General features: G+C 39.4%; 1 protein-coding gene across 1 annotated transcript in view; it reads left to right on the plus strand.

The window, feature by feature from the left end:
* LOC144525808 (low-density lipoprotein receptor-related protein 1B-like) overlaps nucleotides 1–22,891 on the plus strand; it is a 60,241-nt gene extending 37,350 nt beyond the window's left edge. The window contains exons 8-16 of the mRNA XM_078262873.1: nucleotides 3,313–3,438; nucleotides 3,865–4,029; nucleotides 11,271–11,432; nucleotides 11,992–12,166; nucleotides 12,528–12,632; nucleotides 17,231–17,307; nucleotides 18,440–18,530; nucleotides 18,877–19,027; nucleotides 21,975–22,891. Coding sequence (XP_078118999.1) covers nucleotides 3,313–3,438; nucleotides 3,865–4,029; nucleotides 11,271–11,432; nucleotides 11,992–12,166; nucleotides 12,528–12,632; nucleotides 17,231–17,307; nucleotides 18,440–18,530; nucleotides 18,877–19,027; nucleotides 21,975–22,115 — 1,193 coding nt within the window. The 3' untranslated portion in view covers nucleotides 22,116–22,891. The remainder of the gene's footprint in view (nucleotides 1–3,312; nucleotides 3,439–3,864; nucleotides 4,030–11,270; nucleotides 11,433–11,991; nucleotides 12,167–12,527; nucleotides 12,633–17,230; nucleotides 17,308–18,439; nucleotides 18,531–18,876; nucleotides 19,028–21,974) is intronic.
* The last annotated feature ends 519 nt before the right edge of the window (nucleotides 22,892–23,410 follow it).

The following is a 23,410-nucleotide window of genomic DNA, read 5'->3' on the forward strand; positions in this document are numbered from 1 at the left end:
TGATTTCATTTAGATATAGATTTAGACCCTACATTTTAGTTTCAGTTTATATATTTTTTAGTTTTTAAGATGTCACTTTTTTATTTTCTGGGAAATACTGTTTTTGGTAATTTTTTACTTTCTTTTGGTTTAAGGTATTTCTAAGGCATGATTAAAGACAGATTGAAAATGTGCTTCTTCTTATTAAGACTCAGATTGTCTGTGACGTTTATTTTCACACTTGACCTGCACACAGTATTTACCAGTGATAAACAAATAAAACAGGCACTCGTAACAACCTTGAGACCAACGGCATATATTGTACTAATTGCATTACAAGCTGGAGAGTGTCAGACAAAGAAAGCCATTGTAGCCAATTGTATGTACATAACATGCTAATAAAAGGCACTTGTACAAGGCGCATGTGGAGAGGGTTTGTTGAAGGTTATCATAAACCGTTATTAGAAGGAATATAAAATTAGTTATATAAAGTATTAATTGACTGAATGGTGTCTGGTTTGTGTCTTTGTGTGGATATTCATGGGTGATTGTGGTTGTTTGGACCTTAGTTACATATAAACAACGCAGAATGAAAGTATAGGATGAGCTATACTTGTAAAAAAATGGTGTTATGGTATTAAATTGATTAAAAAAGACATACTATATTTAATTTATGCCTATTGGTTAAATAATATATAGAGAAACAGCACATGCTCTGTCAAATTAATGCTCTCTTTGAGGCGTGTTACTGTTTCAGGAGTGCAACATAAAATGCACCCATCTGTTTCCTGAGACACAGTTAATCAATACAACCATGTCCTCTCACTTTCTTCATGTAGTAGACCAACTTCAGTTATTTGTTACATCGCTGGTTTTAATGGTTAGAGAACATCAGACAGCTCAGTCTTGGTCATTTTTTCACTTAAAGGGCAGCTGTTTCATTCCCCAGAGACTCATTAAGCCAGCCATTTATTGTGTACTGTGTAGTGTGAAGTCTGTGAACTGAAGATGTGCACAGCCTGCAAAAAGTTATGACATGAGATCTTCAGCAAAACCCTAACAACCATTTAGATTTGTTCTGGGCTTTCATCCCTTTCATCCTTGTATAAGAAATCTAAGAACTCATTATCTTGAGTGTATACTGTGGAACCATTAATGATCAATCCCTCCAGGATTTCGCTGCCTTTTTTTTAGATTGTTGCGGCCCAACATGCCTGATTTCGCGGGAACTTTTGTAAAACATTGCGATAAAAGTTGCGATGTCTTTTGTATGTTTGTTGCAACGAAGTTGCGGGAGACAGTGAAAGTTGCAAAAAAGTAGCGATTTTTTTGTTTGTATAGTTCTTTAAAAATGAAAAGGAAACTTGTTTTGGGGAGAATAAAACTACACTGGGCTGAGATTTCCTAGTAACCTTACCAAAAAGGCTCAGGATGCTGTAAATGTTGGTATAATATGAAAATGGCTGGTGGATTTAAGACAAAAAATAATAATTTATTGAATCAATCAAATTTGAACATATCTGTCAGTGGCTTGTTGATCTTTACATTGTTAGTTACTTTCCTATCCTGGCCTGGCCTGGGACACATTCATACAGTTTGATAAAGTACTGACTTTAACTTATCATTGCACTTACAATAACGAGCGTAGCTGTCCTCAATTTAGGTCATTGTGTCGTCTCATCTCTTTTTTCTCCTGCATCCACTGTGTGTGTGTTGTTTGTGTGTGTGCAAGCGTCAGTCGCGGGGGGTATGGAGCAGCAGAGAGCCGACCGCCAGGATGGAAACGGCAGCAACTTCAGCGATTTTTAAACCGTTAAAGTCTACATTGATGTTAAAATGTATCGGACGGTCTGAAATGTTTTGCACGGTCTTTCGCTGTACATTTTGTTGGTAAATGAGTCACACACACGTCTCGTCTTCATATCAAAAACAAGGAAATGATCAACTCGTTCTTACTCCCAATTGGTCATTGGCTCTCAGAGTGCACGTGGGACTGCTGTGATTGATTGAAGTCGCGGGAAACTTCAGGTTATTGGTCAAATGTGCGGAAAAGTTGCGGTTATTGGTCAAAATTGCGAGTCGCACCAAATTCGCGGTGATTGGTTGAACATCGCGAAATCCTGGATGGACTGAATGATAGTCAGACATCAGTGCAGTTTTTAAACAATCTGCAGTTTTTGTGTAATGCACCTGCAGTTTGGACAGTCTTTAGCGCTCTGTTAAGGCCCTGACACACTAACCCGATAATCGGCCGTCAGACAGTCTGGCGAGGTCGGTGACTCAAGTCTGTTTGGTGTGTTCCGTGCCGTTGTCCGTTGGAGGGGTCTTCGGCCTTCATTTTGGCTGACCTGACTTGCTGGGTCAGAGGGCGGGGAGTCGGACTCGATGACCAATCTGATTGGTGGAGTGCTAACCCAGAAATGGTGACTGGGATGAGTGACGAACGGCTCGCAAAATCTGACAAAAATCTTTTAAATTGACCTTTGTCGATCTGAAATGAAGACAGTCAGCACAGACAGTATGGCCTATTTCTCACTTAAAATGTTTTCAGAAGCACGTTTCAGTGAACTGTTTTCGTAAAATACGAGATCATATTTCAAACAATCCGCCATTATCGGTCAGCTGGAGAAGCTAGACCCACGTGACGTGTTCGTCATTTCCGGTTTTCATTTTTTTTTATTACAACTCGCACACTCGCAGAACGTACGCTCAAGGCGGCGTCGCTTCGTTGTGTTCCAAGGCACTTTTTGGACCTTGGGGAGCCGACTGATCAGTCCGACTGCCTTTTCTGCTGACGGTCAGCCGTCGGGTTCGTGTGTAAGAGCCTTTAGATATCTTGGTTACTTTAAATTCAAACAATTTTAATGTAGTGATCGCCAGACATCTTTCATAGCTTACACATTCTGATTACCATGTTGAACCAAATGTAACCCGCCTTTGTTGAAGTGTTTGCTATTTTGATTAATTCAGAGTACTTTTCATGACATGTTTATATTATTTTGTCTACCCAGTGTAGGCGGCAGGAAGAGCACTTCAAAATGCAGCTAATCAATTACACAACAGTCAATTCTTAACACGTTCCATAATTGTTGATTATTCAATCTGGAGAAGAGGCCTGTGTGAAGATATTCATATGCTTTAGCCTTATGCCTCTCTGGGCTTCAAGAAAATAACTAACTCTCCAAAACAGAAATGAAAACACTTGAAATAAATAGCTTCACTCTAAGAAAAAGCAAACACACTTTTCACAAACAAACGGGTCTTTGTCATCTCAAGCCAGACTGACAGATTATCTTCTTGTCTCTCTTTTTTTTTTTTTTTATTTCTCCACAGCATCAAATCCCTGTCTGAGAATGACTTGTGATTTCATGTGTCTGCTCAACCCAGCGGGTGCCAGCTGTACCTGTCCAGAGGGGAAGGTACTGGTCAATGGCACCTGTAGTGATGCCATCATCTCAGGTAAGCCTACTCTTGCATCTCCATGCCATAGTTAAGATCACTTATATAATTTTGCGGCAGCTATAATGGTGTATGATGCAAACCCTCGCTTGTGGTGTGATAATCAGAAAAAAATATTCACTTTGAGGAGATTTTGATAGCAACATTGTAAACTTGTCAAAATACAGCACCAAAGTAAAGTTTGAGCAAACATCCATAGTTGTTCATAGCTTGGACCACAACACACTGTATTGCGAAGATTTGATGCATGTTGAGGTTGAAAAATGCCACCTTGTGCATGCAGTTTTTGTTCATGCTCAACTATTAGATAATTCAGCTTCACACCTCTATGGTTGTTGCTGTCTGACAATAGCAGCATAGCACTGTTTTGAGTGATTGACTTGCTACACACAGCACAGTAAGTGATAGGGCTTTGCTGTTGTGAAGGAGAACTGTGCCGTCCCCCCTGCGAAAATGGAGGCCGCTGCTTAGCCAATGAAAAGGGAGACTGGAGGTGCTACTGCTGGCCTGACTTTTCAGGGGAGCGCTGTGAGGTCAACCACTGTACAGACTACTGTCTAAATGGAGGCACCTGCATGGGCTCACCTCTGGGTAAGTCTGCTTCAAAATATACTACCTGATTCCTCCCTGCAATTGCAGTAAATTTTATTGCCGCTGTCTTTGTGTCAGTCTTTGTTGATTCATCTCTATGTTGACATATATTTAGCAATCATTTGTGAAATTATCCTCACTAAAATCTAAGCATCCAGTTTGTGAATGAAAAGATTCCTGTTAGGGCTTATCAATAATTCAATAGGATAATTATCGTTTTTCAATAGAATCGTATCATGATGAAATCGTACATCAAAATATCGTGATACACAATTACGTCATCTAAATTGATAAAGATATTTATAAATATTTTAAGGGAATATCATTTGAAGATATCAGTTTTGTTTTTACATCAGACTTTGCATTTCCACTCAGTTCAATGTGAATTAACAAACTGGACTCCAACTGACAACCTTCCAGTCACAAGCTGTTCCAACCTTAAAGCTCTATTACCCCACAATAGCGCATACAGCAGGACTGGGTTCTCTCTGCATAATAATGGTGGATCATAATGTGTAAAGGTCGCTCTTGGAACCCAAATGTTGGTTAAAATAAATTGTGAGTAGTGTTTTCCAACAGTAGTGTGCAGGATTTTCTTTATTCATTCATTCAGCTTTATTGTTCCTGCATACCTACACCCAAGCATTCTGCTTCTAGGAATACCCCAGTGTAGTTAAATCAAACTATTGTAATCAGATTACTCTGTCAATTATATAATTCACACAGGGGAATGTAAAAATAGGCTTTACCTTGTGGATATTTCATATAGACTATTTATTTATTTATTTATTTATTTATTGAATTACCAGAAAACATGCTACATCATGATATATTGTTATCAAGATATGAAATGACCAATATCAGGATAGAAGATTTTGGCCATATCGCCGTAGTTCATATAATCCTTGATATTCATCTGTTGGCAGACCAAACTTGCTGTGAAAACCTGTTCCCACCACAGACGGTAACACTTTACTTGAAGGTATCTACATAAGAGTGACATGACTAAGGTGGCCCTGAAGTGCAAATCACAACAGCAAATAGAAAAAGGCAACAGCAAATCATAAAACACAACAGAAAATAGTCGATAGTCGAATCTCAGGTTGAAGAGGAACAATGCGGATTCCGTCCTGGTCGTGGAACAACGGACCAGATCTTTACTCTTGCAAGGATCCTGGAGGGAGCCTGGGAGTATGCCCAACCAGTCTACGTGTGTTTTGTGGATCTGGAGAAGGCGTATGACCGGGTGCCCCAGGAGATACTGTGGGAGGTGCTGCGGGAGTACGGGGTGAGGGGGTCCCTTCTCAGGGCCATCCAATCTCTGTACGACCAAAGCGAGAGCTGTGTCCGGGTTCTCGGCAGTCGGACTCGTTTTAGGTGAGAGTTGGCCTCCGCCAGGGCTGCGCTTTGTCACCAATCCTGTTTGTAGTATTTATGGACAGGATATCGAGGCGTAGTCGGGGTGGAGAGGGGTTGCAGTTCGGTGGGCTGGGCATCTCGTCGCTGCTTTTTGCAGATGATGTGGTCCTGATGGCATCATCGGCCTGTGACCTTCAGCACTCACTGGATCGGTTCGCAGCCGAGTGTGAAGCGGCTGGGATGAGGATCAGCACCTCTAAATCGGAGGCCATGGTTCTCAGCAGGGAAACCGATGGAGTGCCTTCTCCAGGTAGGGAATGAGTCCTTACCCCAAGTGAAGGAGTTCAAGTACCTTGGGGTCTTGTTCGCGAGTGAGGGGACAATGGAGCGGGAGATTGGTCGGAGAATCGGCACAGCAGGTGCAGTATTACATTCAATTTATCGCACCGTTGTGACGAAAAGAGAGCTGAGCCAGAAGGCAAAGCTCTCAATCTACCGGTCAGTTTTTGTTCCTACCCTCACCTATGGTCATGAAGGCTGGGTCATGACCGAAAGAACAAGATCCAGGGTACAAGCGGCCGAAATGGGTTTCCTCAGGAGGGTAGCTGGCGTCTCCCTTAGAGATAGGGTGAGAAGCTCAGTTATCCGTGAGGAGCTCGGAGTAGAGCCGCTGCTCCTTTGCGTCGAATGAAGCCAGTTGAGATGGTTCGGGCATCTGGTAAGGATGCACCCTGGGCGCCTCCCTAGGGAGGTGTTCCAGGCACGTCCAGCTGGGAGGAGGCCTCGGGGGAGACCCAGGACTAGGTGGAGGTATTATATCTCTAACCTGGCCTGGGAACGCCTCGGGATCCCCCAGTCGGAGCTGGTTAATGTGGCCCGGGAAAGGGAAGTTTGGGGTCCCCTGCTGGAGCTGCTACCCCCGCGACCCGACCCCGGATAAGCGGATGAAGATGGATGGATGGACAACAGAAAATAGGAAAACACGACAGCAAGTATGAAAACACGACAGCAAATATAAAAAAAAACAGCAAATCATAAAATAACGGCAAATAGGAAAACACAACGGCAAATATGAAAACACAGCAAATCATAAAACACAACGGCAAATAGGAAAACACAATGGCAAATATGAAAACACGACAGCAAATCATAACACACAACGGCAAATATGAAAACACAACAGCAAATAGGAAAACACGACGGCAAATATGAAAACACAACGGCAAATAGGAAAACACGACGGCAAATCATAAAACACAACGGCAAATAGGAAAACACAATGGCAAATATGAAAACACGACAGCAAATAGGAAAACACAACAGCAAATATGAAAACAAAACGGCATAACTTCTACTGGAAAAGGTATATCGTGATATTATAAACAGTCTGAACTTTGCACTTCCTCAAATCAGACTTGCATTATTCACGGTTATAAAAGTGTGCTAAGATTGCAGGTGAATGAGAGAAGGCTGTTTGGTCTCCCCAATGACCAGATGTCTGGACCTGAAGGAAGCCTATGAGCAAAACGGGAGCTGCTCCTATTTAGTCACAGGAAATAACAAGGACCAAAGACCAACTATATATAACAAATAAAGTCTAAACAAGAAACAAAAATCAGATGATGATGACCTTGTCTTCCAAGGGGGGGGGGGACTTCAGAACAAGTGTTATACTTCCCTTACTGTAACAAATGTAAAACTAACACTGTTCCGATGACCTGCAAATCTTTCATGATTTCCCATTAAAATTAATCATTTTTAATGTATATATAAATTGCTGCACTGCATTAAGGCTGTCCAATCAGGAGGGTCCATCCTCTACTAGATAGGCCCTACCTTTTCCGGTAGAAGTTAATGCCGTTGTGTTTGCATATTTGTTGAAGTGTTTTCATATTTGCTGTCGTGTTTTCATATTTGCCGTTGTGTTTTCATATTTGCCGTTGTGTTTTCATATTTACCGTTGTGTTTTCATATTTGCTGTCGTGTTTTCATATTTGCTGTCGTGTTTTCCTATTTGCTGTCGTATTTTCCTATTTGCTGTCATGTTTTCCTATTTGCCGTTGTGTTTTATGATTTGCTGTTGCGTTTTTCTATTTGCTGTTGTGATTTGCACTTCAGGGCCACCGTACATGACACTGTCATGAACATATGACACTGTCATAACACAGTCATGACACATGAACCCTAACCCTAACTCTAACCCTAACCATAACTTGTCATGACAACAACCGAATGACACTTACTAAAATAAGCGTTATGTTATTAACGTTTATGACTTGTTTATAATGTTTATGACACGTTCATGACAGTGTCATGTCATTCTTATGTAGATACCTTCAAGTAAAGTGTAACCACATTTTCTTTTTTCTCCTGCACGCTGACCCAGTGCATGATGACATTCAACCACATTTGTCTTCCTTTAAACTTCCACGCTTTTCTCACTTTGGCTCACATTTGCCACATTACTTCTGCCAGTTGAGCAGGTTTTGTCATTAATGTTACTGTCGAACAAGCCTCAAATATCGATCTTCCTCCAGGTTGGGTTCTGGAACAAACCAGTTCTACCCCACAATTTAGCGAATATGCTGAGATGTCAGAGATGGAATTGAATCAGGATGCACAGCCCCTTTAAACATGTTATCATTGAATTATAAGCCTGAACATCATCTCCTCCATCATAGCAATTACCCACAACATCTCCATTTCTCATAAAAATAAAGAAAAAAAGATTCACCAGAGCAATTGCCCTGATACAGAAAGTGTGGTTTGTGTTCCCACATTAATGTTTTATAATGGCAGAGCCTTATTCAAGTGGTTTGAAATTATTAAAGATGTATTCATTGAATGACACTTCGTAAATAAAATGAGAAACCAAGCAGTATGTTTGGGTGAGTCATAGCAGTTACGCCAAACAGTTAGAGAGATAAAAATGTGGACTTTTGATTTTACATGCAAATGGTTTTTAATAAACACTTATTCCTTGAAATAGGTCATCTTTCATTCTCTGCAGGCCTTTTTAAAGTATAGCATAAAATCTGGACAGGAAGCAAAGTGATATTTTTGAGAAAATAAATCTTTTTTATCTTGTTTTCAAATTCTGTTCTTAAAACAGCTCTACGTGACATAAACAGAAGTCAGGATAATCACTGCTTCTCATTAAACGAAATAGAGTCCGTCAAGATTGAATTCAAATCATGTTACTTGCTGTGGGATCTCTGCAGAAGGGCTTCAGGACTGAGTAAGAGAAGGCAGGGCTCCTACTGGTGACAGTCAGTCTTATTTTGTTCTTCATTCACTGGCTCCGTAGTCCAACATGCTACACTGGATGATGAATTGTATTCCTATTTGTGGTAGACAGCTGAGAGGAAAATGAAAGTGTTGTGATATGTATTGTGCTGCCGGTGACACAATGCCTTTTTCTTTCATTCATGCTTGGCAATTTGTCTGTTATCATAGGAAGAGGTCTTGCTGCATTGACCACATGTCTTTGAGGCATAAGAAAATTGGTCTGAAATTACTAAATATGAGCGATGTGGTGAATATAGTCAAATGGGTTTCCTAAAGTCACTGGTTCGGTGATAAAAGAGGACTGAAGGCAACTTCACAATCAATTAGAGGCTGGACATTTTCCAGTTTTATCTATAAAAATGCAAGGTGTCATTGAATTTCTGCTCTCCTATCCCTTCAACTGGTTTACCTACACTCTAATGGAAATTTTGGCAACAAAACACATACTTAAACCATAGACACACAACTGTTCTCGTTTATCTATGCTTTTATGGCATTAATGGGTGTCTTTGTAGTATGTGTTCAGAAAAATATGAAACATAGAAAAAACCTTGCATAAAAGTAAATATACTCATAGTTATACTCATAGTTATTACTCATTAATAATCATAACATTACCACCATTGTATTTTTTTCTGACAATAGGTGCTATAATAGGGATGATTTTGATCTTTTTTGTTTTTGCAGTTGACATCTCTGAATGGCTATCAAACTTAGTATACTACTTCAGTCTATGCTAGTTTAGAAAGCAAGCAAGTAAGATGGGTACTGCACTCTTAGCTCCCTGTGGGGATTTGCATATCCAAGCCACCTCATCAAATTATGTTTCTGCAGTGTCATAGACAGTACACATGTCCTGACTCGCCGTAATGTTGGTAAGGACTTTCCTTTGAAGGGTCTCAATGAAGCTAATAGGGTTGGATTTAAGTTCAACCAGTTACATTCAGGGTGAAGTCAAGTAAGAAGGAAACCTGTTCAGGTGGCCAGATGTGACATGGTAGCTAGTTTCTTTGATGAACCCCATATTTGTGTAGAAATGTAAAATATTCCTCAGTGTAGGCAGTAAAAGATGGCACTGATATAGCGTCATCCGCATGAGGAAATGCCTCCATTATGTGTTTACTTGGATTTTTCCTACAGTTTTATTCTGCCTTTTTTTTAGATTAAAAGTAGTTCCTGTAGAGAAAGCTGCCATTGAGTTAACAGAGAAGTGATTGGAGGCAGAATGATTGTCTCTTGGACATTTCAAACCCAGATTATCCCAGCCACAGAGTTGTGGAGTGTGAAATTACCAAGTAGTGTTGTGTGACCTACATGGCAAGACCTGTATCCATGGCAACTTGCTTGTATACTATGCACGCAGTTGCGCCTGGGCAGCAACAATTGTTGTTTTTACTGAACATCGCTTAAACCAGCCTTGATTATTCTGCCTTTCATTATGAAAGTGTGAGTAAATCATGGTGGAGAGTGCACTGCCTTTGGAGGAATATGAAGAGCTGATTTCATTTCATTTCAACCTACTGATAGTGTTACTCTGACTAACAATAAATCACACTCACCCTCAACCAGGAGAGTTGTGGGGGGAGGTACCCTAGATGGTAAAGGAGTGGCCTTTCCTCTCAAGTGTGTAATATAAGAATATGTAAGGCTATAAAACCTGTTGGAAAATGAAAAAACACTGTTCCCTCATGTTGAAGCCACTTAAGGTACTTTGGACATCTGATTAGGATGCTTCTTCAATGCCTCCCTCTTAGAGATATTCCAGACATGTCTGAAAAGGGAGAAAACCGTGGGCAGACCCAGAACACGCTGGAGGAATTACAGTATATGCATATTATGTCTGGCCTGTGAACGATTTGGGATCCTTGCAGGACATAAGTGAGACAAAGGGCACCTTAGCTCTCTCCATACGTGGCAATCTGCGGTCTCCTTGACCCATACATGAATATGTGTCTTAAATGATGGATGGAAGGATGGATCTTTGCCTTTACTCTCACCAAAGTCATGGAGGCTTTTTACTTCTTCTATTTAACATCTGTCTTGGTGACTATAAGGATTATCTTTTGCATACAATATGTAACTATGATGACATGATTGACAATGGCAGATTGATGGCCAATCGTACACTGGAGCTCACCACAAACTGTAATGAGTTGGGTATTTAGATCGACGCAAGCATAAGCATGTAAGATAATATTACTAGAAGTTTTCTATTCATTGTTTTAACCGGTCAGAAGTATGTAGTTTGATTTGTTTTAAAAGAGTCATTCATTTGGCAAAACAGCTGGGTCATTTAACTTTTAGCAAACATTACTGAAATTGGAAGTGCATTTGTTCGGGACTTTTTTCAGCCATAAGCGCTATAGAGTACTTACAGCAGAAGGAGTGTGTATGTGAGAAAGACACAGAATGGAATATGTCATCCAGTGTGTGCATTGATGTGTTAAAGGTATTTAATAGTTTTTCGACAACAATGGTGAGCTATGGCAATATTAGGATTTTGATACAGAGACGGTACTTGTGAGTAGGATCAATGCATTGTTGGTTTTGGTCTTTTCAGGCTCTCTTAATTTTTCCTTTTTGTCTTTGTCCAGGTAAGTCTACATGCCGCTGCCCTGTTGGCTTCTCAGGGCCTTTCTGTGAGAGGAGGATTTGTGACAACTACTGTTTAAATGGGGGAACATGCGACGTCACTCAGGGGAACCAGCCAGTGTGCCGCTGTATGGCAGAATATACTGGGGACCGCTGTCTTTACCGTGAGTCCTCCACCCACTGCAAACACAACAACAAACAGGTTATTGCTGCACTTGGCCTCCATATGATTGACATTAGCCTTTCAAGCCAAGCCACAAGAACACTCACAACAAAGCATTGATTTGAATTCAGTTATGCTGCATGCAATCTATAGAACTAAGCATTTCACACACAGTGTGTGGAACAAACAACCCCCTAAAGTATTTTCTTTCCACAAACACCGCATTTGACTCTATTTGCAGATAAACTAAATCAAAATGCTACCATCAAACAACCTTTGGGTGTTTCTGTGCTGAAGTGATAATGTATTTAATTTTAAATTGCTTTGTCATAATGGGTTGTGGGAAAAGAATTTCAATTCCACATCATTAGTATTTTCCTTGTCGTTGCTTGCCCAAGGGGTGAAATTATTTCATCTGTGGCTAAGATGTCATTTGATGTGGATAATTAGGTCCCATTAAAACTGTGTACAATTCCAATCAAACTATCTTAAACTATGTTCCCAGTTTCTCATTACACACTACCTCTCTTTCTCTTTATATTTCTGTGTCTGTGGAACAGACATCTGTCATCACTACTGTGTGAACTCCAAGGCCTGCACGCTATCCAGTAGCGGGTATGTGGAGTGTGTGTGTCCCGCCAGGTTTGAGGGAAACAAGTGCGAGGTGGACAAGTGTCTTCGATGTCACGGTGCTCCCTGCCTCATTAACGAGGAGACAGGAGATGTGGTTTGCAAGTGAGTGCTTGGTATCTGCTCATTTTTTTTGTCCCTCATCCCTTTTTGCGATAATGCCAAGGCTGTATGGTCCTCATCATTTCTGGAAAAGCATTAGTTCTACAGCGTATCCTCAGGTCTCAGTTGCTGGATCTGCAGGCTGCAAGCTGAATTAATTGATTTGATTAAACCTGAAAAATGTACTGGGCCACACACCCTACAGCAATTTAACTTCTGGTAAAGCCAGTGAATTAGAAGCCAGGTGAACTATCCCGCTTTATATGAATTATGCATATGTCTGACAAACCACCACTGACTCATTTTGCTTCCTGTAAAAGTGTAGTTCTCTGTTGCTAGCATCCATTATTTCTTCACCCTCCAGTTGCACAAATGGCAGAATAGCACCGAGCTGTCAGCTGTGTGACGGATATTGCTACAATGGAGGCACCTGTCACCTGGACCCTGACACCAACCTGCCTTTCTGTCAGTAAGTCACTGCTTAATGGGTGAAGGAAAATGGGGGAAAAACATGTAATGCTCTTCACTTTAATTCACACTCTCACTGTTCACTCTCACTCCATTCAAATGCTGGCTCTGTGCCCCAGAAAGCTTGGCCTTAGAAGTAACACTGAAAATCACCAAGGGGTATCATTTCCCTGCTTGGAGAACAAGATAGATGTCTTCCTCTGGAAAGAAATCCTTAAGTTGAGGGAATGTTTGATGTCACTATGTGGGGGCCATGGCACAGCAAGGGGCTGAGTGCCAGTACACCATCTTATGCTGTGTGACACCTCACTGTGGCTTATGGTTTTTAGGCAGATAAAAGATGGTTTCAAAGCGCATTCAAAGCTTGCAATTCTGAACATATCACACTGTTCCTCCTTGCAGTAAAGAGCTGATGTCAGGCCTCTCTGACTCTCTTCAGTAGTAGGTTTTAGAAGTTCTAAAAAAAGAAGCTGAGGTGTGTGTCAGTGGTAGAACATGTCATGATATCCAACGGCACAGACTTGTAACAGACAAAAGCTTGACTGGCAGACACTTGGGAATTATTGTGAAAGACTACTCAAAGCGCTGCCCATAGATTAATACCACCTCATCTATAATCACATGCAGTGCTGTGTTAAAAATCTCTCCAAGGAGGAAATTGGAAATTCATTTCAAAAGCCTAACTCTTTATTTTTTTAACTGGCCATTGTCCAGTGTACTTAAATTGAAATTTGCGGTCATCACTCACAAATTCCAGGGGATAGAATCAATTTCTATGCAAATGATCTTATTCGATGAGGTTAACAGATCTAGATAATGTGGTTTATTATTTGCTGCAAAGAACAGAGATTATGTGAGATGATGGATATGTCAGTGTCAAGAAATCATAATGTTTGCCCTTAATACTCTGAGTAAATGCATATTTCATCAAGCCTTCCCAAAGCGAAAACCTTGCAGGGCAGAACTGCTTCAATTGCAAACAATTCTTGCACTAAACACTGAAAAAGGTTGAAGAGATTTTCAAAATGCATGAGTCAAGACAGCTATGGTAAACGTCTAAGCCCTCACTGCTATTCAGTGAGAAATATTTGCATATTCTTCTTGAAAAGCATTTCAACTATACAATTGCTCTTTTTCCATACAATGCAAAATGTCTCACTTATTCCAGCAATTGTGTTCCGTCAGTCAGTCAGTAGTAAACCACAACAGTATTTTAATTGGAAGTATGAGTTATCTCTGAAGCTGTAGTTGAGAAACTGGCTTTGGACTATGTGTGCACAATAGAAGGACTTTCTTTCAGATGAAAATATGTTCTTGACATGGCACAATGTTTATGTGTGACTTTTGACTTCTTCTGGCATTCTCTTCCTCAATAACATTCTTTCCAGACCAACTATGAGATAACTTGTTAAGGATATCTTTGCAGAATTGGCTAGCATTTTCCAATGGACCTCAGTTTGAACAGGTCCCATATTTGTCTAACAATAAATCCATATTATGTATATAATTTGATTTTGATTTAGAGTTATCCAGATGCAAAGAAATTTGCTCTCTCTGTTAATTTTTCCTATTTCCTAATTTTAAGTCATACATTTAGGTACAGTAATTCCCAATTCTTTCTTACAATCTTCCATTTTGAAGTATTGCAAACCTTTTTGGTAACACTTTATAATACTATATATATAAAATCACTCATAAATGGTGAATTGATAGTTAATTAAACTTAATAGTTATTCTACTGTTTACAAACAATTACTTGATAATGTTTACTAATTAAAAGTAAGGCTATAAGATATGTTTTAACAGTTTATTGTTGCACACATTACAACAATATGTACATTGTATTGTAAGCCATCAATAAACATTATTTGGATGGCTATTATAAAGTTGCAACTGATGATTATAATACATTGTTAATGGTTAATAAATAATTTGTAAAGCATCTATGAACATTTAGATAGCTATTATCAGTGCACAAATAATGAAATAATCATCTCTTTTATAGATCACCCAAAAATGCTTTGTAAAAGCTTAATAAACCACTTATTTATCATGATCTCATTATAATAAGCAGTTGTTACAACTTTATAATACATGTCCAAACAATGTTTATAGATGGTTTACAAAACAATTATTAGCCATTTATATTCAATATATATATTTGTACCATCTTCAGCTGAAATTAAATGGAAATAACATTTTATTTTGCCTTGTTCTATTTTATTTTATTTTTTTGTAATCAATTGACCAAAAGAACTCTTATTAGTCTTCTTATTACAATTACATACCTTATTTCTCTTGATTTGTGTGCATATATTTATTTTTTGCTAATTTGCTTGATGCAGACACAACATTGATTTACTCCATGTTTATGACTGAAGCTGCTAAAAGGGATTAGAGTGTCAGTCTCCATTCATCAAGCAGCAAACAGTTCAACAGTATACATTCTCTGGGCCCTTTTATCACTCCCAACACAATGTTTTGCAGCTGCACGTCAGGGTTCAAGAACCAACGTTGTGATGAGCTGGCCAACCCCTGCGATTACTTCTGTCAGAATGAGGGGATGTGCACATTAACAGCTCTTAACAAACCACGCTGCAAGTAGGTCCTTCTCACCTCTCCAGCTGTATTCAGAGCCCACTCACCCCTTTCTGTCCACACCCCCACCCCAACTCCATCTGGCTCCATTTCAGCCTCAGTCCAGTATATGGGCTTTCGGTCACAGTGCCGCCTTGCAGCAACTTATCATGTAATAAGTGTAATAAAGTAATGACTTGTCAAAAAGTAACCCAAAGTAGTGAACTGAGAGTCAGTGTAGTGACATTAATATTTCACTAGATCATAATTACATTCAAATATTTTTTGGAAAGTCTTTATTAAAATAGTTTTCAGCCATTGGTTGTGACTGGAGTGTGCCATTAGTAAATAATTACTACTGTGACATACAATATTACTAAGCTTGTAAAGTTGTTGTCAAACACTGGTTTGCCCTTTTACCAGCAACAGCTTTCATTTAAACTGGAGAGAAAATGTTTTGTCACACGCTCATTTTATTTATTGTAATAAAATTGACTTCAAACAAAAAATGTTACCTTTAGATGACTTTATTAACTGATGTCAATTTTTATTAGTGATGTTTTTTACATCACATTTGCATTATTATTATTTTTAGGGAACCCTTATTTAACTAGGAAGTCTCAGAGATATACGATAATGAGCTTTAAAGGTGCTCATCGGCAGATTTTGTTACCTTTGGACAGGCTAGCTGCTTCCCCATGTTTCTAGTCTTTGTGCTAAGCTAAGCTGACCAGATGTTGACTCATACTTAAAAAAACAGACTTGGGACAAATTGTGTCAATCCTTGTATCTGACTCAGCAAGAAATCAAATAGGAATTTTCCCCAAATTGTCAAACTAGTCCTTTTATATTACTTATTGTTATTAGGAGTAGGAGTAGTAGTACTTGTGGTAGAAGTAGGAGCAGAAGTTGGGCACAGTAGATTAAGGTATTTCTAATTTTGTATTTTTATTAACTAAAATCCTTGAATTAGAGCTCAATATTTTCTATTTGCATTACATTCTGAGCAGGTATTAGCTGATGTGGCACTTATTACATTATCAGTTGCTGCATGACTTTGTACCTTTGCTGCCCCTCACTGCCACCCATCCACCCATCTCATGCAGTCGTCACCCAGCACACAGGAATCGGGGAAGTGGAACTAAAACGTGACACTGTCTCTGTGACGTGATCATCAGTCTGTGCATTTGTAACCTGTGCATGATGGCAAGTTGAATATGTTCGTTATTGACCAGTCATCACGTAAGCGTATAACTTACTAGGCTGAACATCTCATCAGTTTAAGTTTTAGTGTTTATCTTTAACGCCTTCAACACAGAGTTAAGAGAATTTCTTCATTTCTTAAGGAATTAGTCTTTCCATGGTTTACGCTTCCCAAAGGAGAACTCCCCGATGCTCCCAATTTCCCATTAAAATTCATGCTGCTGTGACATTTCGTTCAACGAGGGTTTGATTCATTTCCCGTGTATATGGGGCTGCATTCTTATTTTCGATGATGTTCTGATTCTTAGAGTGCATGCAATTTAGAGTAATTTCATTCTGTCATCATCCAGTCGCAACTACCAGATCACTCATGCTTTAAAGACCCATCTGCGTCAGTCGTGTGAAATTAGATATCACCTCCTCTAACAAGGGTCATACATCACGCCCATTGGATCCCATTGGAACACAAATGAGATGACGACTTGTTGTCCCGCTGTCATTCTTTTGTTAATTTTCAACACTGAATATTCAACATGTAAATTCACACACACACACACACACACACACACACACACACACACACACACACTGTTTATGGACACAACATGTATGTATACATAGTGCTCTCTCTCCAGGTGGTGGTTTGTTTGTGTTGGATCAAAGCACTTCATAGTGAGAATCATAATGTGTTGTATGTGTATGCCATGGTTACATCATAATGTAGTTCATTTTGTAAAGGTGTTTTTTCCAGCAGTTTTTTCCTGCTAGGAAAAATATTATATTAGTAGTTTATTTTTACTCTCTTTTGACCTCCTTCAGATGTTCAGCCAATTGGGCAGGAACACAGTGTGAGAGACCTGCCCCTAAAAGCAGCAGATCAGACAATACCAGCGGGGGTGAGTATTGGGAATTTCAAGTGCGTGTTATAAAACCTTACGTATTTCCTGTATGAATATTATCATTCCTACTGTGTCCCCATTCAATATCCCTCAAATCTATCGCAAATGATCACATTTTTAAACATCAACACATTCAGGCTTCACATAAGCTATGTTCACACTGCAAGTCTTAATGCCTAATTCAGATTTTTTGCTCAGATCCGATTTTTGGCTGTTCACATTACCTTTTAAAATGTGGCCTATATGAGGTTCCAGTGTGAACTGTGTGCGGTTTTGAACTGACCTGCATGCGCAAAAGAACAATAACAATGACATCAGACGCAGCACGCTGTTGCACTAAAGTTAGGGAGGTTATGGAGGAAGTAAGCATTTTTGCTTTTATTTAAAAATGTTTGTGTAATGGCAGCCATAACCTTAATGAGGAGGTGCTGAGGAGGAGAAGAAGAATGAAGAGAAAGAGAGTCAAATTGGCTATTTTGGCCTTTTGTGGGGTTGGCTGCAAATTCACTATAGAGGTCCGTGTGACCAGACGACCGATTTGCATGTCAGGACCGCTACGGGCCTACACCAGAGTTTCCTCTGGCTTTGCCCTCGCACGCGCTCATGCTCCACCTCCCTGACGGTGCGGGACGAGATGGGCCGGTGGTGCGCCCGACCTCCATCCAAACTAGCCAGTTTGCTTATTTGAACAGAAAAGCCTTCACTCCGCAGGTTTACTTCATTAGAATTAGAAGAGCAGCCCATCACAGTTAAGTTATCTGACTGTCTTTAAGTTAATGTTAAGTATTACATGGAAACCTCTTAAATAAAAATACTCTGACATTCTGGGCTCTGCATACCATTGGGACTTCTTATAGTCCTCATTTTCTAACTAAGATCTTTGCAGGTGTTTAAAATAATGCATGACTTTATGGAATTTATGCATTTACATAAACATTACTGTATAGCGGCTCATATGTAAGACGGCTGTTCTGTAAATAGAGGGAAATGTGCAGTTAACCAAGCTTTTTTAAAAGCCTTTTTTGAAGCCACAGTCAGGCATGGCTACATACAATGTGTCACTATCTGAGCCCATCTCAGCTCCTTTCACTCATCTCTCCACACCATCTCTCTCCTGTCTGTTTCCCAGGGAGCATAGCCATCATTGTGCCTCTGGTCCTGCTGGTAATCTTGATTGTGATGGTGGTAGCAGGTGTTTACATCTGCAAACGGAGGCAAAGGTAAGTAAATAAATGAGGAAATACAATATAAATAAGAGAGATGCTTCTCAGCAGCAACAAATGATGAGAGAGACAACACTACGCAGCTTTGAAGATGAATGGACATATTTGGTTTATAAATGAAAAGTTTCTTTTCGTTTGTTTCAACATGCTCAGCAGAACGCCTGACCTCTGCACTGAGCCTCTGATTATAATCCAGCTTTTAGGTCTGCCAAGCAAAGTTATATACTCCAAGTGTGCCAAGTAGTGTGATGTGATTTGTTGTGTGGAGCCGGGCGAAGCTGTACAGCATGTTGACCTGCATGTTGTGTATCATGTTAATGACTCCTGGCTCCGCACACCTCAGGGGAAAACGTGTCCAGAGACAGCCCATGACAAACGGAGGGATAAACGTGGAGATTGGGAACCCGTCATACAACATGTATGAAGTGGACCATGACAACCATGCTGATGCAGGCAGCCTGCTGCGACCCAACTTCACACTGGACCCTCACAAGGTTGGCTTTATGAGCTCAATATTAAACTAACCACAATGCCAACAGCAAGCTGAAGCTTTACATGTGCCTGAAAAGCAAATTCGTTTTTTGTTTTAGCTCTTCGCTGTTTTATGCAGTGCAACATTACAGCAGCATATTGCTGCCACTATGACAAAATATACATAAGCTCGGGTTCACATTTTGACTAAAATAGTTTCTTGTTTTAACAACATCCTTCTTATAATGTTTTCATGTATTCATTATCACTACATGTCAAATTATTCAGTTTTAACAAGTTTAACACGTTTTAACAAGAAACACATTGTATCTTGTTACATCATAAAAACTGTGAGCCTGGTGGTCTACAATCACTGATCTTCCCTGCCATCAAATCTACACACAATAATTAGATAGGGGCACAAAATAATAAGAAAGCAGCTCACAGCTATAGTAAATACAATTTAAAAAACCTTTACATGTCTCGATCGATGCTATATGATTGATCAATTTTGTGATATTTATTTATTTCCTTTTATTTATTCTATCATCCTGTTAAGATTAAAACTGTCTTTTACAAAAGTATTAGATATGATTGATCAATAATGGTATATGATGTATCTTTTTTATGATCTGTCAATCAATATGGTATTCATGTTATATGATTGATCTACAGTGTCTCTTTAGCTATTGACTGGATAACACTACTCACTACTTTTTTTTAACAAGATGGATCTGAAACGAGGTTTTTCATGTTATAACAAGAACTTATTTTTGCTATTTTGTAAGTCTGTCAGTACTGTATGCTCCAAACTCATTGTGACAAGAAATCCACTATTTCCAGAATTGTATTTAATTTAGCAGGAAATACATTTTAGTTGCAGTATATTCATCTTCTAGGAACTCATATTTATGTTGCCATATGTGTTGATGTCCTCTTACACATCCTTGAAAATGAGTGCAGTACTTGAAAAAGGGAGAGGAGAGGAGCTGATTTGATTGGCCTTCATTGATGCCAATCCGTTTCACACCTGCCAATTATATAATAATATACTTATAAAAAATACTATTATAAATAACATGTTGCAGGAGCGTCACTGTTGCACCAGCATAGTCCTGAAAATAGGGACACCCTGTCAATTACACCCAACTAAACCTGCATAATTGCCTGTGCTTCGACTTATTGCATCTGCATCCAATAATGCAAGTACAACTTAAAAAAAACTTGAAAAAAATAATAATTTAATTGCAGGAAGGAGCGAGGACACCAACCACCATTTTACAGCTTTATAAAAAATAATTGTGTGTTGTGTTCTTTGTCTCTGCTTCAATAACTGTGATAATGCGATATCTAGTTACATGTTGTTGTTTTTAGAGATGTAGTGAAAAGCTGGATACAGTAGTGTGCAGTAATGTACAGGTGCCATGAACCAAGGGGACTTTTCATCTGGCTGGTGATTTATTCTGTTCATGGCCTTCAACCCCACACTAACACTCAGCATATCAAATGAATCATAACACCTTCACTGATGTTGTTATCTAGCTCACCTGCGAGAGCCTCAAGCCTAATGCTATTGCTTCTTACCCTGCCAACTTTGACATTTGCTATTGTCAGTCCAATCTGGCTGTATTTTCAACAGAGTCACGCTGGCTTGAATCTAAACTAGCTTCTGTATTCCACTACACTCTCTTGGTCCCCTACAATAACCTTCTTCTTTAATTCAGTGCAGTATACTTTATTGTGCTCTATAGAGGAAACTTGCTACAACTAGACTGATTTTTGGAAATTTGTAGATAGATTTAAAAAAAGTAGTTGGCCAAGTGTTATTACATGCGTCAAACTGTTTGGTGTTAGCTGTGTTGGTGTTAATGAATTTAACTTTGCACTGTAAACAGAGGTGGTGCCTGTTGTGTTGCAGGGCTGGTGTGTAAAATCCAGTGACCCTCACACCTTAGGCATCAATTCTGTGCCCAAGGAGGTAATCCCTGGACAGGTGAACTTTCCAAACTTCACTTTGTGTTTTCCCTCTAGAAAACAAATTCAATCTCATGTAGTCAAGCAGTAGTGGCAGTTACCTGGCACACATTTTAAACAAATTGATATGACGACCTGTACCAAATGTAATACAGGCCAAAGTGAGTCACGGTAACATCCACAGTTATCTATAGCTATTTCCTACATCATTTTGTGAGAGCACTTCAATTCAATTCAAGTTGCATTATACTTTGGCATGTAGACAGTGGGCTTGCATGGCTTTACTGTATGTTTACATTGGCTTCTTCCTGCATGTTGCTGTCTGTTACTGTACTATTGCTCACTGAATAACAATCTACTTATACGTTATGCATGAGTCTTGTCTTGTGCTTTTCTTTGTTCTGTTTCCGATAGAGTATAACTCAGATGTTTAGCCCACTTTTTTAAACCTTGATAATCACAGTGGATTTTCTTTAAAGCTGCACTAATCAATATTTTCTTATATTAACTTTAGCTCAAATGGCCCTGTGTAATGTGAAACAGGAGGTTGCTCGTAGTAATGAAGTTCCTCTCAGCTCCACCGAGTTGTTTTGTCTCTTTTGGGTCTTTTTGCAAGCTGTCCTGCAAACTCTCAACCTTTATAACTTAACTTATCAACCTTTTCAGCAGATGCAACTCTGGTAAACGGACTGTACGCTAGTGTCCAGTACTAAACAGCAAACAAAGTTAGCAACTTGCTACTGTAGTAAACAACGTGAAGTATTTAGAGCCAGATGTTTTTTCTCATGAGTTGGTGGGGACCAAAACAGAGCTAAAAGAAGAGTAACTATTGGACTTCATTCATCAGGTGTACAAAACACAACAAATCCAGATGAATCATGTTAGATGTTGTGTTCTCAACAAGAATGTATTAATGCAGCTTTAAGACTCCCACTGTTCTTAAGAAATTTATATCAATAAATATAATTGTATCCATCTTCTTTCCTTCCTTTACAGCCCATGAACTACTCAAACCCAGTGTATGCAAAGATCTATATCGACGGACAAAACTGCCGAAAGCCAGTCATCAGTATTGACGAGAGGAGAGAGCTACTCCCAAAGAAACTAGAGGGGACAATTCATGAAACCGCCGCATAGCCTAACTTTACACTTTGTACTTCTTTTTTACCACAATGTACAATGTATAATATGAAGGAGGAAACAAGAATTTTTCTATTTCCTATGAGGCTCTTAGGTTTTACCGGTTTAGCATCAGCATAATGTCCTTGGTGTGCTGAAGAGATTTATTTTCCATTTACTGTTTGCTTTCTAATGTTTGTCAAACATAAGTTATACAGCAATATACTGTATACTCTTTGACACTGAAGTAAAGCTGCTGATTTGCAAAAACTTTATTAACACCATAAGCCACACTCGTGCACAGTTTAAACCTTAAAATGCAGTACTGAAATTTGTACCCATACCTGTTTCTAGTTTGAGTGGAACACGGACAGTGTGTCGTTTTGTGAAGGTAACGAAGGCAGGTTGGCTCAATTTTTCTGAACAAATGTAAGTACCGAAGAGAGGCATTAAGAGGGTTGTTTCTAAGGCTTTTTTCTTTCTTTTTTCACATGTCATATGACGTATGGATCACAGAGCTTCACAACTGAGCAGTGAAGCTTGATATTTTTTAGGTTTTGTCTATTTTTTTTCTCTCCTCTGTATCTGACAGATCTACGGATTGGATTTCCAGTGGAGGCCATACTATCAACATAATCTTTTCTCACACAATATGTAATTCCATAGGTCTTCTGTCTTTTCCATTTCCGTGGATATCCACCTCCAGCCCCCCGGTTTCTACAATGACATACCACATGAACTAATCTTTTGGTGAAAGAGATTGAAGCCCACCTTGAATGTTCTCCGATCAGATTCCCAGAATACCATATTTTTCTAGGTCTCATATATCTACAGATGGCTTAAAGTTGTAGACAACAGAGATTTGCCACAGCTACAAAAAGGTGAAGAGTTATAAACACATCTGTTATTTCAGAAAAGGAAGATGATAATTATAAGAAATTTTATAATTTTGTATTTGATTTGTATGTTGTTTGGCTGCTTGTATTTTGAAGAAATGTATTAAATGTAAGTAATTTTTATATAAAATGTAAATCGATATTGAATAAAGGGGGCTTATTTCCACATGGTGTCCGTTTCTTAGGCCACAGCAGATCACAACACTGTCTATTCAACCCGTCATCAAACTGGCAGAGTTGTTATATTCACGCGGTTCACATGGCCACTGACCTGACAAGTCAATCAACAGTGTGAGGTCTTTTACTTCCTGCGAAGAGAAAGGTGGCTGATGGGAGATTATTGCCCTCCCTGTGTGAGTGCAGGAAGGCCGACATCCTTCATTACCTGGCGGTGGCGGCACAGCGTCTGTGCCACCT

This window comes from Sander vitreus, chromosome 11 (genome assembly GCF_031162955.1).
Source record: "Sander vitreus isolate 19-12246 chromosome 11, sanVit1, whole genome shotgun sequence".
NCBI lineage: Eukaryota > Metazoa > Chordata > Actinopteri > Perciformes > Percidae > Sander > Sander vitreus.